This window comes from Acaromyces ingoldii, assembly GCF_003144295.1.
Source record: "Acaromyces ingoldii strain MCA 4198 unplaced genomic scaffold FA10scaffold_9, whole genome shotgun sequence".
NCBI classification, from domain to species: domain Eukaryota; kingdom Fungi; phylum Basidiomycota; class Exobasidiomycetes; order Exobasidiales; family Cryptobasidiaceae; genus Acaromyces; species Acaromyces ingoldii.
In genome coordinates, this window is record NW_020290255.1 from 399108 (window position 1) to 411443 (window position 12336).

At 54.8% G+C, this 12336-nt stretch overlaps 7 protein-coding genes across 7 annotated transcripts; all 7 read left to right on the forward strand.

Annotated features, from left to right (window-relative positions):
* Positions 1-181: 181 nt before the first annotated feature.
* On the forward strand, positions 182-1407 carry FA10DRAFT_263140 (hypothetical protein; the record flags this gene model as incomplete). Its single annotated transcript, XM_025520176.1, has 3 exons — positions 182-785; positions 835-942; positions 1046-1407. The coding sequence occupies 3 exons, from the start codon at positions 182-184 to the stop codon at positions 1405-1407; spliced, it is 1074 nt and encodes a 357-aa protein (XP_025374102.1).
* Positions 1408-2556: 1149 nt separating this feature from the next.
* FA10DRAFT_304775 (hypothetical protein) lies at positions 2557-3443 on the forward strand (the record flags this gene model as incomplete). The annotated part of the gene is made up of 4 exons (XM_025525394.1): positions 2557-2709; positions 2788-2824; positions 2886-3072; positions 3140-3443. 4 exons carry the CDS (start codon positions 2557-2559, stop codon positions 3363-3365), a joined length of 603 nt encoding a protein of 200 aa, XP_025374103.1. The 3' UTR covers positions 3366-3443.
* Positions 3444-3587: 144 nt separating this feature from the next.
* On the forward strand, positions 3588-4342 carry FA10DRAFT_269989 (hypothetical protein). The gene has a single exon (XM_025522956.1). It carries the CDS (start codon positions 3706-3708, stop codon positions 4207-4209), a length of 504 nt encoding a protein of 167 aa, XP_025374104.1. The 5' UTR covers positions 3588-3705; the 3' UTR covers positions 4210-4342.
* On the forward strand, positions 4032-5849 carry FA10DRAFT_202278 (hypothetical protein). The gene has a single exon (XM_025518458.1). The coding sequence runs from the start codon at positions 4227-4229 to the stop codon at positions 5670-5672; it is 1446 nt and encodes a 481-aa protein (XP_025374105.1). The 5' UTR covers positions 4032-4226; the 3' UTR covers positions 5673-5849.
* A 408-nt stretch (positions 5850-6257) lies between these two features.
* On the forward strand, positions 6258-8342 carry FA10DRAFT_304777 (cytochrome P450; the record flags this gene model as incomplete). Its single annotated transcript, XM_025525395.1, has 7 exons — positions 6258-6471; positions 6536-6641; positions 6706-7064; positions 7128-7491; positions 7554-8040; positions 8100-8172; positions 8226-8342. Exons 1-7 carry the CDS (start codon positions 6349-6351, stop codon positions 8340-8342), a joined length of 1629 nt encoding a protein of 542 aa, XP_025374106.1. The 5' UTR covers positions 6258-6348.
* Positions 8343-8807: 465 nt separating this feature from the next.
* On the forward strand, positions 8808-10604 carry FA10DRAFT_276596 (FAD binding domain protein). Its single transcript, XM_025523329.1, has 2 exons — positions 8808-9153; positions 9212-10604. Exons 1-2 carry the CDS (start codon positions 8860-8862, stop codon positions 10397-10399), a joined length of 1482 nt encoding a protein of 493 aa, XP_025374107.1. The 5' UTR covers positions 8808-8859; the 3' UTR covers positions 10400-10604.
* FA10DRAFT_269991 (hypothetical protein) lies at positions 10583-12269 on the forward strand. The gene has a single exon (XM_025522957.1). The coding sequence runs from the start codon at positions 10968-10970 to the stop codon at positions 11925-11927; it is 960 nt and encodes a 319-aa protein (XP_025374108.1). The 5' UTR covers positions 10583-10967; the 3' UTR covers positions 11928-12269.
* Positions 12270-12336: the final 67 nt, after the last annotated feature.

Genomic DNA, 12336 nt, shown 5'->3' on the forward strand with positions numbered 1-12336 from the left:
GGCCTCGCCCCTTGAAGATCCCGATTGCAAGCGTGCGGAGACGCATGCACGATCGTCGAAGAAAGTAACGGAGACAGCTCTTACAGTGTATTTATATCCACCAAGCCCGCAATCTAGTGCCGCACTCCCTCTCCCTCCTTTGACAGATTCTTTGTCTCCTGTTCATCCTCACCATCCAACAATGCAAATCACTTCACTGGCCTTCCTTGTCCTGGCCTCGCTATCCCTGGTCAGAGCAAGCGCCAAGGCACCTTCGGCGTTGGGAAAGACGGGCGGCGCAAGGCCGGTCTATGTTACCGAGGAAAAGTGCGTCACCCAACTGGGAACAAAAAAGGTTCGCGCCGTTCCCACGCAGACGCACGCAGCTACTTTCACCCTCCAATATCCCATCTTTGTAAAGTCAACGGCCACGAGCACAGTGACACCGGTGCCAGTCACTTCGACAGTCACGTCCACTTCCACCGCCACGTCCATCAGCACAGATTCGACAGTGACAGACACCTTGACCGTGACATCCACTCCTTCTGCTACAACCACGTCTACAGAGACAGACACGGAAACGGACACGGCAACGACGACTACCACGACATTTACCACCAGCCTGGGTGGCACCACAACTATTCCCGCGGGTGCTGGCTTCACACCCGTTTCCCAACAGATTTCAGGACTGGGAGACACGTACAGTCGGCGCAGCCATGCTGAAGAAGGACTGGAAGCCCACGCGGGAAGTCTGCTGGTGCGCACTGTGAGGCGGGCAGCCAGTACGCTGCACAAGATTGCCAAGGGTATGGCAAAGTATCCCAGTCGGTAGATTGCAAAGAGCTGGTGGAAAAGATATCGCCCAAGACGATTACCGTGCCAGCCAGAAAAACGGCCACAGTCACCCAGACACCTTCAACCTCGACCACGACGTCTACCGTCACCACTACTTCCGTTTCTACCGTAGCACCCCCCGAAGTGTTCACTACAGTTACATCGACGGCGGCCACGAGCACAAGCACGGAATATGCCACAACCACAACCACCACCACCACCACTACAACAGAGACACAAACGCAGACTCTTCAGATACCCACCTCAACCGCGTACGCTGCCTGTCAGGCAAACAATATCGTCTCACGCATCAACGGTGAAAGCATGAACGACTTTTCCTTCGCGGGGGACCTGGGCGATGTCTCTGCCACGTCAGCCCTCGACTGCTGCCAACAATGCCAAGCGTTGGCCTTGGCCGATCCAACAGCCTGCCGTGCCTTCTTCTACTACAACAATGATGGAGGTGTTCCATTCTGCTTTATATTTGTCGACACCTTAGACCAGCCCCAATATGTACTCTATCTCGCTGCAGATTCCGCCGTAGACTATATCGTTGGCAACGGTCCGGGCGGGCAAGTGGTCCAAATCAGCTGAGGGCAGACACCTCTGCCTTTGCTGTGTAAATGCAATTTGGATATTCCTCTCGGAGAGTTATTCAGAGCGCTTGCAAGGTCTGCAGCTCTCCTTTCACCTCTCTCCGTCATCTCTCTTCCTTTTCCAAGGTTTAAAGTTGCTGGAGTGACCACTATGAGGAGACTACAGAATGCTGTCGAAAGACGGGGATGACAGCAGGAAGAGCGCGCTGAACTGACAATCCTTTCAAGGGCGTGATGGTTCACGAGGAGATTTCTTCGATCAAATTTTGACTTGAGTGGCCTCGAGAGTCCGGAAGGTTACTAATTGGTGGAAGTGCACGCCTGCACTGGCCGATGAGAGCGTAGAATATACTCCTATGAGATCCACCTCCTTTTCAATTCCACTGCGTGCAAGACAGCATAAGTTGCAGATTCATTTTTGAGCGTCCTCCGACTTTCGTACAGTACCATTTATCCCGTGCGGGAGCCCATAGAAGTGTCTTGTGCGGGTCGATACTCGCGTGCCAGTCGCTGCTTGCATTTTTGGAATAGAAAAGGAAGTTGGCGTGCAGAGAGGCAATGGCGTTCCTTGTTGTTTCCCTCTCTCTGAGAGGACAGCTTGTCACTTGCATGTTCCTAGCCGTGTCAAAGAAAGCCAAGCATTCGCAGGTCGGAAACGCGCGTTTCCGCGCTTTCTCTTCCAGTTCCAAGTGTGCAAAACATCCGCGGAAAGATGCGTGTAAAACAAGAGATAATTTGGAAATCATACAGCCACAGCCTGGATCTGCAAGACTTTGCCGATTTTCTGTTATGATCTGGCCTAAATCCCTATCTATGTCTCTGGTCCTTGACAGGCGGGCAGCATGAAGAAAACAGCAGGTCTATTTTCGAGTCTGGAGGGATTCTCCGCGAGGCGGCCGGGCACGTCTCCATGCCCTTCCCAATGTTGATACTGGCGGGTGTGGTCGAATTGTTCTTGGCAGTATTGCGAGGACGAGAACGAAATGGGCCGAAGAGTGCCTATATATGAGCGACCTAGTTCCACACATCTCGATCACTTTCATCCCAAAATCTCTTCCACTTCTCTTCCTCTTTAAGCAGCTCGACCTGCGCAGCAACCTCTTCTCAGTTCTCAGCGCGACAGAGCCCAAGACTGGTCAGCTGTACGATGGGCTACTCTACTCGTAAACAGCAGAAGGTAGTCGACATTATCCACATCATCGAGATCGTCTTGATCCATGGGGTGCTCGGCATCTCCGTGTATCGGCGATTTAACAAGAACATCATTCGGAGTCGAGCGGATTTCCTGTCGTTGAGTGCGGTGGGTACTGTTGATCAAAGTGTCGAGACGAGTCGATACTAGACAGCGAAAGCTGACGTTTGTGTGGCTCTTTTGCAGGCCGCCAAATCTCTCATCTTCATCTTTTGGATCTTGGGTGGGTGAAAGAGAGTGAGAGGTGTAGCCTCTATATGGGAGCTGAGTCGATTCTCGAACAGCTACCGAGCACGTCAGCTTCATGAAGAAGCGCTACTCCAGAAAGGCCAACATGATTCTCATGATCATCGACTGTGTCTTTTGGGGAGCCGTCATTGGTATGACGGCCTATTTTCTTATTCAGAATGGTTGCGTGGGCATCGGCTGCAATTTAACCTACGCTATTCTTGCGTTGAGTTCGGTCCTCTTGTGAGTGGTCACGTAGACAGAAGGTCGATTTGGTGCTCATTGACTTGCTCTCTCACTCAATCTCTAGCGTACTCTCCATCCCCGTCGCTTTGCTCTCTACCAAGTTCTGGTTGGCTTCTCGAAGGACCGGCATGGACACCAAAGAGCAAGAAGATATCATCAGCAAGCCTGACCAGTACCTCTTAAGTCCCCAGGAGCTCCAAGCAGCCTCGAACCCTGTCGAGATATCGTATCTCTCACCTCGACCTGATGTTCGCCAGCATCCCGTTACAAATCAACGCTCATGGGCGTAGAGTAGACTAGACTCCTGCATGTTTTTCGGCAATGTTATCTTGTGCCTACGTTCTTCTTATAACATGAGCGACAGGACAAGTCCGCTCAGTGTTTGCGTCCACAAATACTCGCGTCCCAAAAAAAGAAAGCAAATCCCCGGAACTCGGATCTCACGTGCTTTTCCGACTTTTCGGATCACTGCGAGTCTGCGTTAAGGTACTCTCTCTCTTGAAGATGAGCGACAGGGCGTCACCAGCCTCAAAGAGGCGTCGGGGCGCGCACTCGTGCCAAGGCTGCCGACTGGCGCGGCAGCGTTGCGAGTTGCCGGCCCCAGGTCGCATCGACTGGAGCGGTGCATGCATGCCGGCCGAGCTGTCCTGCCATCGATGCCGAATCTTGGCCGCTGATTGCGTCTTTGTGCGGAGCGGCGCGAGCGCCCCCGACCGGCAGGAGCAAAAGGCGAGAAAGACGAGAAGGTCAAAAACAGCATGCGAGGAGAACGCTGCTCGCCAAAGTCAGACGCAAGAGACAGGTGACGAGAGAACTACCGAGACGGACACGTTCCATCAGGATGCGATCCTTCAGCCGCGCGAGATCTTAGATGGTGACGACAGGTCTTCGGAGCCTGTTCGAGACTCAACCGCATGGCTCGAGAGAACGCGCTCCTCGTTTCGCTCCTATTCATACCTCGCGCTCGTCATGCGACGACTCCATGTCCCGCGCGAAGAGAGAACGCACAGTTCCCTGTCCCTAGGCTCCATTCTTGCAGGCGCCAACATAGACTGGGCAACATGCGGAGAGGTGCTCAATGAGGTGAAGCTTTCTCGTCGCATTAGAGATGCAGGGAAGATGAGCGAATCCTGACAAAGTCATTCTCGCAGATGCGTGTCCTCGAACCATATCTTCCCTCGCTCTCCCAGCTCCGAGCGGGAACAGACGATGACCTCTTACTGGCCGTCGTTCTTCTGCTCACCTCGTCTCAAATCGCTGAGTGGAGGAGCCAGCTTAGCGACTTTGTGCAAAGAGAGGTGCAGCATCGTGTTCTGTACGGTCCTCGTGGGACGTACGACATTATGGCGCTACTGCTCGTCAGCCAGTGCCCAAACGACGTGTTCCCCGACGCCTTTCAAATCTCCGCTCTGGACGGATCGGGCATCCTAGCGGCCGGCGCGAGCGCTTGTCGAACACGGAGGATGGATGAAAGCTCGACGCCAAACGACAATGCGACGATGCTGTGGGCCTGCCTGTGCTTGCAGTCAAGTCTGAACTGCATAATGGAAGACGTCACGCGCAAGCCTGTGGCGAAATTGAAGAATATGGAGGCGCTGGGCTCGGAGAATGATCTATTCAAAACTCGCTTCCGCTACATTGAGGAAGTCAGAGTCCTCTGTCGGGCATTGGCCGACGAGCTGTGCGTGGAGAAGACCCTGGGCACACCACAGGACGCTTGCGACAAGGCGAAGACGTGCTTGCAAGCGGTCAATCAGGCCTCAAGCAAGCACCGAATGGCACTGCGCCATGGCCATCCAAGCCAAAGTGCCCTTTTGGCCTACCTGGACCTGGAGCAGGAGATTGTGCACTATGCAGCCATCTCCCAGATCATCAACATCCTCTTTCGGCCATTCGTATACCATGTCAAGGAGCCAGTCAGCTCCGTTGATTTCTTCCGATCGTTCCACGCTCAGGCTGATTACTTGGACGCCTTCGTCTCCGTCGGCACCGCTCGCATTGTCGCCGCCAAGCTCCTCATCTACAAGTATCTCGCTCTGGTGCGCAAATACGGTCGGAAGCATCCTCTGCGACCTGACGTGGAGCCAAATATGCGCCAGCAGACTGAACAGCTCGGCTTTCTGAGGCCACGGAACTACTTCCTCTACGCCGCTCTAGTCGCAGCGGCCAAAGCTGTAGCAGAGGAGTGTTCAGGCCGATGGTTCGCCGGGCATGTTCCCGACGCAGGCGAAGAGATGGCCCTCTGGCATGGAAACCTGCTACTGCTTGAGCGCCTGCAACGCGACATCATCGGGCTGCCCCGGGGAACTCAGCTGCTCGAGACCATTGTCAAGGCTCTCAGACAGACGGTCCTGACATTGGGGGCATGGATCGAGGCAGCTGAGCGCCAAGCACTTCGTGGCACTTTCCCGCGACTGATTGCAGACACGACGAGCGGTCCTGACGCTGAAGAATCGTCCTTTGACGACTTTCGATTTGCCGAATCATTCATCAACGACATCCTCGACGGCGACATTCTCGGCTCACCAAGCGACTTTCTTCATCCTCCCTTCTCGCTGCGCGAAGCCTCGCCATTGACGCAGAGCTTCCCGCTGTAAGCTCGACCGTGCGATCTCTGTGGCAGGGAGTAATAGCAGGATATGAGCGCTCGCTCTGCTTCTCACTGTCGTTGGCCACAGTAGAGTAGTATCACGATAGAATTGGCTATGTATCATAGGTACCTTGGTCTCGTTCCGAACACGCTTACTGCATGGACATCTTCTCCCAATCCTCACTGTGTATAAAACTACCTGGGCGAGCCGCTTGCGAGAGCAAAAGTCACGCGCTGGACACCGAGGTGCAGAGCGTAATGTCTACAACGGCCCTCAGCAGTGAGTATTATCGTATGGAAATTAAGCCAGCTAATAGTCAACAAAGCTTGGTCAAAGATGGAAGCGTGTATCTCCATCGCCCAGCGTACAACAAGTCTTTTCGTTGCGAATTCTCTCTCAGACTTGTGGACGAGCGATGCATTTACGCGCAAATAAGCGCGGAAAGGGCTTGGCGATGCATGCAAGCGCGGAAACGTGCGTGTCCGAGGGACGGTGTGGCAAGGCGATGCTAGCGCGGAACTGTGCGTGTTCGACGCGTGACAGGCGGACCCTCTCTGGGCAAGTCTTTCTCGCTGTGTGTGACAAAGACACAATATATTGCACCACTTGGAACAAGAACACGGCGGACAAGTGCTCCTCCCCCTGTGATACGACCCCGACTTGATCGCAACCAGAGGTGGAAATGGGACCAGCTGTCACGCTGCTCGTCGGCTTCGTCGCTTCGCTTTGCGTAGTTGCCTGGGTCCGCGGGACCACACGCAAGAAGTGGACGAGCTTGCCAGGACCACCGAAGGAATCTTGGTTGGTGCGTGTGTCACCCTGTCCTGGCCTCAGATTCTTCCACATCTGATCTGATCTCATTCGTCCAGTTGGGCAACAGGTTTGGGACAGCAGCTAAGAGCAGACGGAATACAGAGCCTGAGGGACACTTTAGGGAGTTCTGCGAGCAGTATGGCAACACGTTTGCATTCCACGGTAGGTGCTACCGGCTTTTCCCTTGTATTCAAGCCAAAAAGAGTTGATTTGAAGCACTCGCAAGACTTGCTTGGAGCTCAGAAGATATTCAGCCGAGATATCAAGGTTCTGCAGCAGGTCACGTCAGACATTCACACGTTCGTCTCTGATGAGATCACGGTGGAAATGATGAAGATGGTCGCTGGCGGAGGCCTCGTCGCTGCCTATGGAGACGACCACAGACGGATGAGACGCATCATCTCGCCCGCCTTTTCCCTTGGTCAGATCAAGCAAATCACCCCGATGATTCTTCAGCATGCTTCTGGGCTTCGTCGCCAAATCGAGACTGCCATCGAGCACCAGAACGTCCTCGACGTCACCCCCTTCCTGGACGCAGCGGCTCTAGATGTGATTGCAGAGGCTGGCTTCGGGCACAAGGTTCGCGTGAGTGCATTGGTGTCATGGGACTGCATCTTCGCTTCTCAACGTTCTTTTCATGCGCTGCAGGCGCTCGAACTGGGTCTCCAGTCATGTGAGCTTGCCAGCACATATTCCTCAACGGTCAGCAGCACCCTCGCGGGCGGCCTCAGCGTGCTCTTTGTTGCATCCCTTGCAAAGCTGCTGCGGTGGCCGACGTTGGTGCGTTTCCCTTTGACGCAGACGCATCGTGCACTCCGCCGCCAGAAAGCGATCATAGACCGAATTGCTGGCGAAATTCTCGAGAGCAAGAGGGAAGAGCTCAAAGATCTCAGCGACGAGGAGGTGTTGGACGTAGGAAAGACGATCTTGAGCAGCATGATGAAGAGCAACTTTCTCGGACGAAAAGAGACTAGACTAGCCGACGACGAGGTCGTCGGCCACATCCAGACTTGTGAGTGGAAAAAGAGGAAGTGGCAATCATGGGAAAAGAAAGAGTACTACGAAGCAATGAAGTCCTCTTTGCAGGATTTGAGACGACGTCAACGACCCTCGCGTGGACGCTCTGGCGATTGTCGCGCGATCAGGCTTTGCAAGAGCGGGTGCGGCGCCAGATAAAAGACTACCTGGTGCAGAGGGACGTCAGGACGGTGTCGGAGCTGCAGTACGAGGACATTTGGTCACCGGAGCTCGATCTCATCGGACGTGTTGTACTAGAGACCTTGCGTCTCCATCCGCCAGTCCCTACGATGGAACGCGTATCGACTCGAGACACGGTCCTGAAGTTGAGCGCGGATGCCGACCTGGTTGGTCCGACTTTGGCCATCGGAAAGGGCACCAAAGTCGTTTTAGGCTTGGCGGCACTCAGCTGTGACTCGGAGTACTTTGGCGCAAATCCACTCGACTTCAATCCTGACCGCTTCCTGCACCTGCCCGACAAGCACGGAGATGCGCGTTTTGGACCCCAGGGAACGTTCACTTTCTCGGGTGGACCAAAGGCCTGGTGAGTTTGCTAAAATTCTCTGCGGGACCATTCGTAGTGATGCGCAGATCTACATGCAGCATCGGGATGCAGGTTGCATTGACAGAGCTCCGCTCCTTTCTCGTCGAACTACTCGCCAACTTCCGTTTTGAGGTGGGTGGCATACGCTTTGTTTCGCAGCTTTCGGTGCTCACTGTCCAGTGCAGCCCGCCGACGGAGAGGGAACAGTGGATGTGATGCAGGCCCTAGTATACAGGCCAGTTGTGAGGTGCGCGGGCGAGAAACCGGAGATTGCTTTACCGTTGCACGTCGTTCGTCTGTAGATTCATCTTCTGAGAGAATGTCCATGTATTGCTTCTCGGCCTTGAATAAAGCCTGCAACGTCCACGCCAACCAGCTCTTGGTGCTTCTAGCAAGGTTTTCGTGCAGGGAAGCAAGTGAGTAGCGAACTGAAATGCTGGAATGTCTCTGCGACTGATGCGAGCAGAACATCAACTGCCTACATCCGCACTTCTCATGCGTCTGTCGCAATTGAAAGGAAGACGTCGCATGAGGACACTGCCAAGCTTCCTATTTAGGAAGCTTTCTGCTCCTAGTGGATAATGCGCGTTTCCGCGGTGTGCACGCAGCTTGGCCTGCCTGGAACCTGAACCTGTCGCATTCTGGCTTGCGCTCGTTGATGCACTATCCCGCGGAGAGGATTTACAGTTCTGTCGCGACGTTCCAATAGAACCGAGGGCACGCTCGCTCGCTTGAGCTTGCTCACTCAGCTTTGCAGCCTTAAAGAACAAATCGAGTGGCTCTTAGTTGATCTGCAGTGCACTTTTCGGTCGCTTCCCCATGAAGGTTTCCCACTTTTTCTCTCCCCTTCTCCTGGCAGCGGTTCTCCACGGTGGGGCGGCTCATGCAGCCACGAGCCAGAAGGTGGCGTGTGCGTGTCAAGGCCTGCCTTCAGTCGTCTACCCCAAGGACGACAGCTATCCGAATCTGACGACTGCTTATTGGGATGTCCGGGCGAACCTCTCTCCCTCCTGCATTTTTCTGCCCCAGTCGGCCGACGATGTGGCATCTGCGCTCAGGACATTGCACGAATGCGATTCTACATTTGCCATCCGAGGCGGAGGGCACATGAACGTGAGTTCAGCTGATCTTGCTGGCTCTGTCACTGCTCTGACATCCGCGCCCGTCACAGTTTCCAGGCTCCAATGGCATCGAAGAAGGCGTACTCGTTTCACTCGAACACATGAATGCGATATCGTACAACGAGCGAACCAAGACGGTCAACGTGGCACCGGGCGCACGGTGGGTCGACGTCTACACTTCGCTCGATCGTGTGGGGCGCTACACGATTGGAGGACGTCTCAAGACGATCGGCGTACCCGGACTGACGCTCATTGGGGGCTACCACTACTTTATAAACAAGTATGGCTTCACGATGGACAACGTCGTCAGCTACGAGGCTGTGCTCGGAAACGGCACCAAGGTTGTCGCCAGCCGCACGAGCCATCCGGATCTATTCTGGGGACTGAAGGGGAGCGCCAATAATCTCGCTCTTGTCACCAACTTTGAGTTCTCAACCTACCCCATCGCCCGTCTTTCGACTACCATTCAGACTTTTGCAGACGACGAGATCGAGAACTTTCTCGACGCAACCGTGGACTTTCTAAAGAAGAGCGACTCCAGCGTTGGCGCAGGCGGCATCTTTACAATCTCGCTCAACAGCTCGACTGGACTGTTCTCCGCCTCGCTCCTCGGCGCACAGGAGGGCACCAGCTCGCCCCCATCGAAGTTCGGCAGCTTCTCCCGGCTCAACGCGACGCTACGACGGAACGCGGTCCTGAGACCTGTTGAGTGGCACTCGCAGTTTGACACGCCGTTCCAAGCGCAGCGCATCCAATTTGTATCGCACACGATGAAGCCCAGCAAAACGCAGCTGCGTTACCTCTACAGAGAGTGGAGAAAGGCTATTCTCGACATCGGAGACGTTCAGGGTCTCTATGGCACTTTTGTCGTCAATCTGACGCCGAAGAGTGCGATTGCAGTCGGCAAGCGCAATGGGGTTGGCAACCTGTGGGAGGACGCTTTGGACGAGGAGGATCTGCTCATTTGGCAGTTTGCCACCTCATGGGCCGCGGCATCCGACGATCTCCGTATGTCGGCCTGGTCGGAGACGCTCGCTGCTCGGCTCCACGCGGAGAACAGAGCCAAGGACTTGGCACACCCACTGCTATACATGGGCGACGCCGGTGAATTCCAGAACCCGTTCCAGACTTTTTTCTCGGCCAATACCCTCCGGCGGCTTCGGAAAATTCGCAAAGAGTACGACCCGGTGTTGGTCTTCACCCGCAATGTCTGGGGAGGCTTCAAGATGGGTTTCTGAGCGCGTCTACTCTTTTGCTGTACGGTATCTTCTGCCTCTTAGAATCTCGCGTAAAGCAGCGATGCTTACGACATCCATCGGGTCATCAACTAATCCCTCAAAGCTTTCACGAGCTTTTGGGCTTTGCTCTCTTCTGTCCCGCCTCGAAGGTGACCTGTGCTATCTTCTTTCCTTTGAACATCGGCTGGAATGTCCATTATGAGAGAAAATACTGCTAGTAGACGGGGTCAAGCATATATCATCTGCATGCCTGCGATGGACGAAGCAAGGTATTGAGATGACAGTCTTCTGAGCACTGTCATCCGAGGTCTGCCCACTCTGCTTATCATGCGCAACACAGCATCAATCGCAGAAGCATCTCTGAGCGTCGTTCGAATGCCATAGGGCTTCGGTAGATTAACCGGAAATGTGGCTTCGCTTGCAAAAATCGGCTATTGCGGTTGGCTTCGACTTGGTTTATCCTACCCGATTAAATTTAATCGGGGCTGGTGTGATTAGCGTTCATGCGACTAGTCTGCAGGACACCTGGCCACGGCCTTGGCACCGACAGACCCCATGAAGAGCAGGAATGACTTCGCCGACTTGGTCAACCAAGCTCACCGACCACCTCCGTATGTCATTATCCCAAATAAAGAGCGCAACCGCCCAACAGGCCGAGGCGCTGAGTCTGCTCTGGGACTCTGTGGAATGGCCATTGACGCGAAATGAGGTGCTCCTCGTCGTCGACGCGTGGCACGTCGAATACATCGAGGCCGAGGACGGCGGTGGCATCGTCTCTTCGATCTCAACGACGGACGTCAACCTGTTTGTGGGCGTCAGTTTCGTCGCAACCCGTCCCGACCGCCAGCGGCAGGGACTGGCGACGAGGCTTTTGAAGCACGTCCAGGCCCGGTTTCGAGACAGCAAGCCCCTTGCTTTGATGGCTTCAGAGGCTGGGCTCGGCCTGTATCTTGAACTAGGCTTCAGGCGGGTGAGGACCGCGCACAAGTTCGAGCTCACGGACGTCACGGGCCATCGGCTCTCTACGATCGCGCAAGCTGACGATATCACGTACTCGCTGGCCCGAACCGACGTTGACTTTGCACAGATGGTCGAGCAGACCAGAATTGCATCTGGCGGTGCCGACCTCTCTCGCTTCTATACCACGTTTCTCAGACCGAGTGCCGGCCAGAAAGATCGGCTGCCGCACAGCTACCTGGCCAAGCGGGGCGATGAAGTTGTCGGCTTCGGCTCCTTCTATCGCCTCTTTGACAACCTCTGGCTTGGGCCGCTGATCTGTCAGAAAGCTGCGGTAGCACAGGGTATTGTCTCCCGCCTCATTGCGCTTCGCAACGAAGAGCAGCCCGAGGTGCAGGTCAACATACACTGCTTGGAGCCCGTCTCGTCTGAGTGGGCAGACTGGCTCGTCGAGCAAGGCTTTCGTCTCGCTAGCGACTGGCCCATCCTCCAGCACCCGGCCGCGAAGCCGATCTTTGACGGCTACGACATGGCGCGATACTATGCGATCCATGACCCAGTCAACATGTAGTTTACAGTAGACGCCGCCAATGATGGCTGGAAATACCATGCCGTATCTCCTCTATCCTAGCCTGACGTCAGCTTGCCGCATGCTCTTTTAGTCGTGGTGCCAGGCGACGGGCGCATTGCGTCAAAGATGGGGGGACAGCGTGCATGGAGGACGGCGATGAAGTCGGCGAAGCACGTGGTGCAATGGAGGAGTGTTGAGGTGTGCCAATGTTCAAGGCTCCCCGGCGAACCACACAACCAGCTCATCCAGTGCTTGTCCAGGAGAGAAGAGCCCTTGTCGGAGGGGAAGAAGATAGGCAATGATACCTCCACTTGTTTAGTGTGTCTCTGCACGAGCGAGAGGTGCTTCTAACTCCACCAGATTCAAGGAATGATATTCAACTATCTCCGAACTGCAGCATTTGAACTTT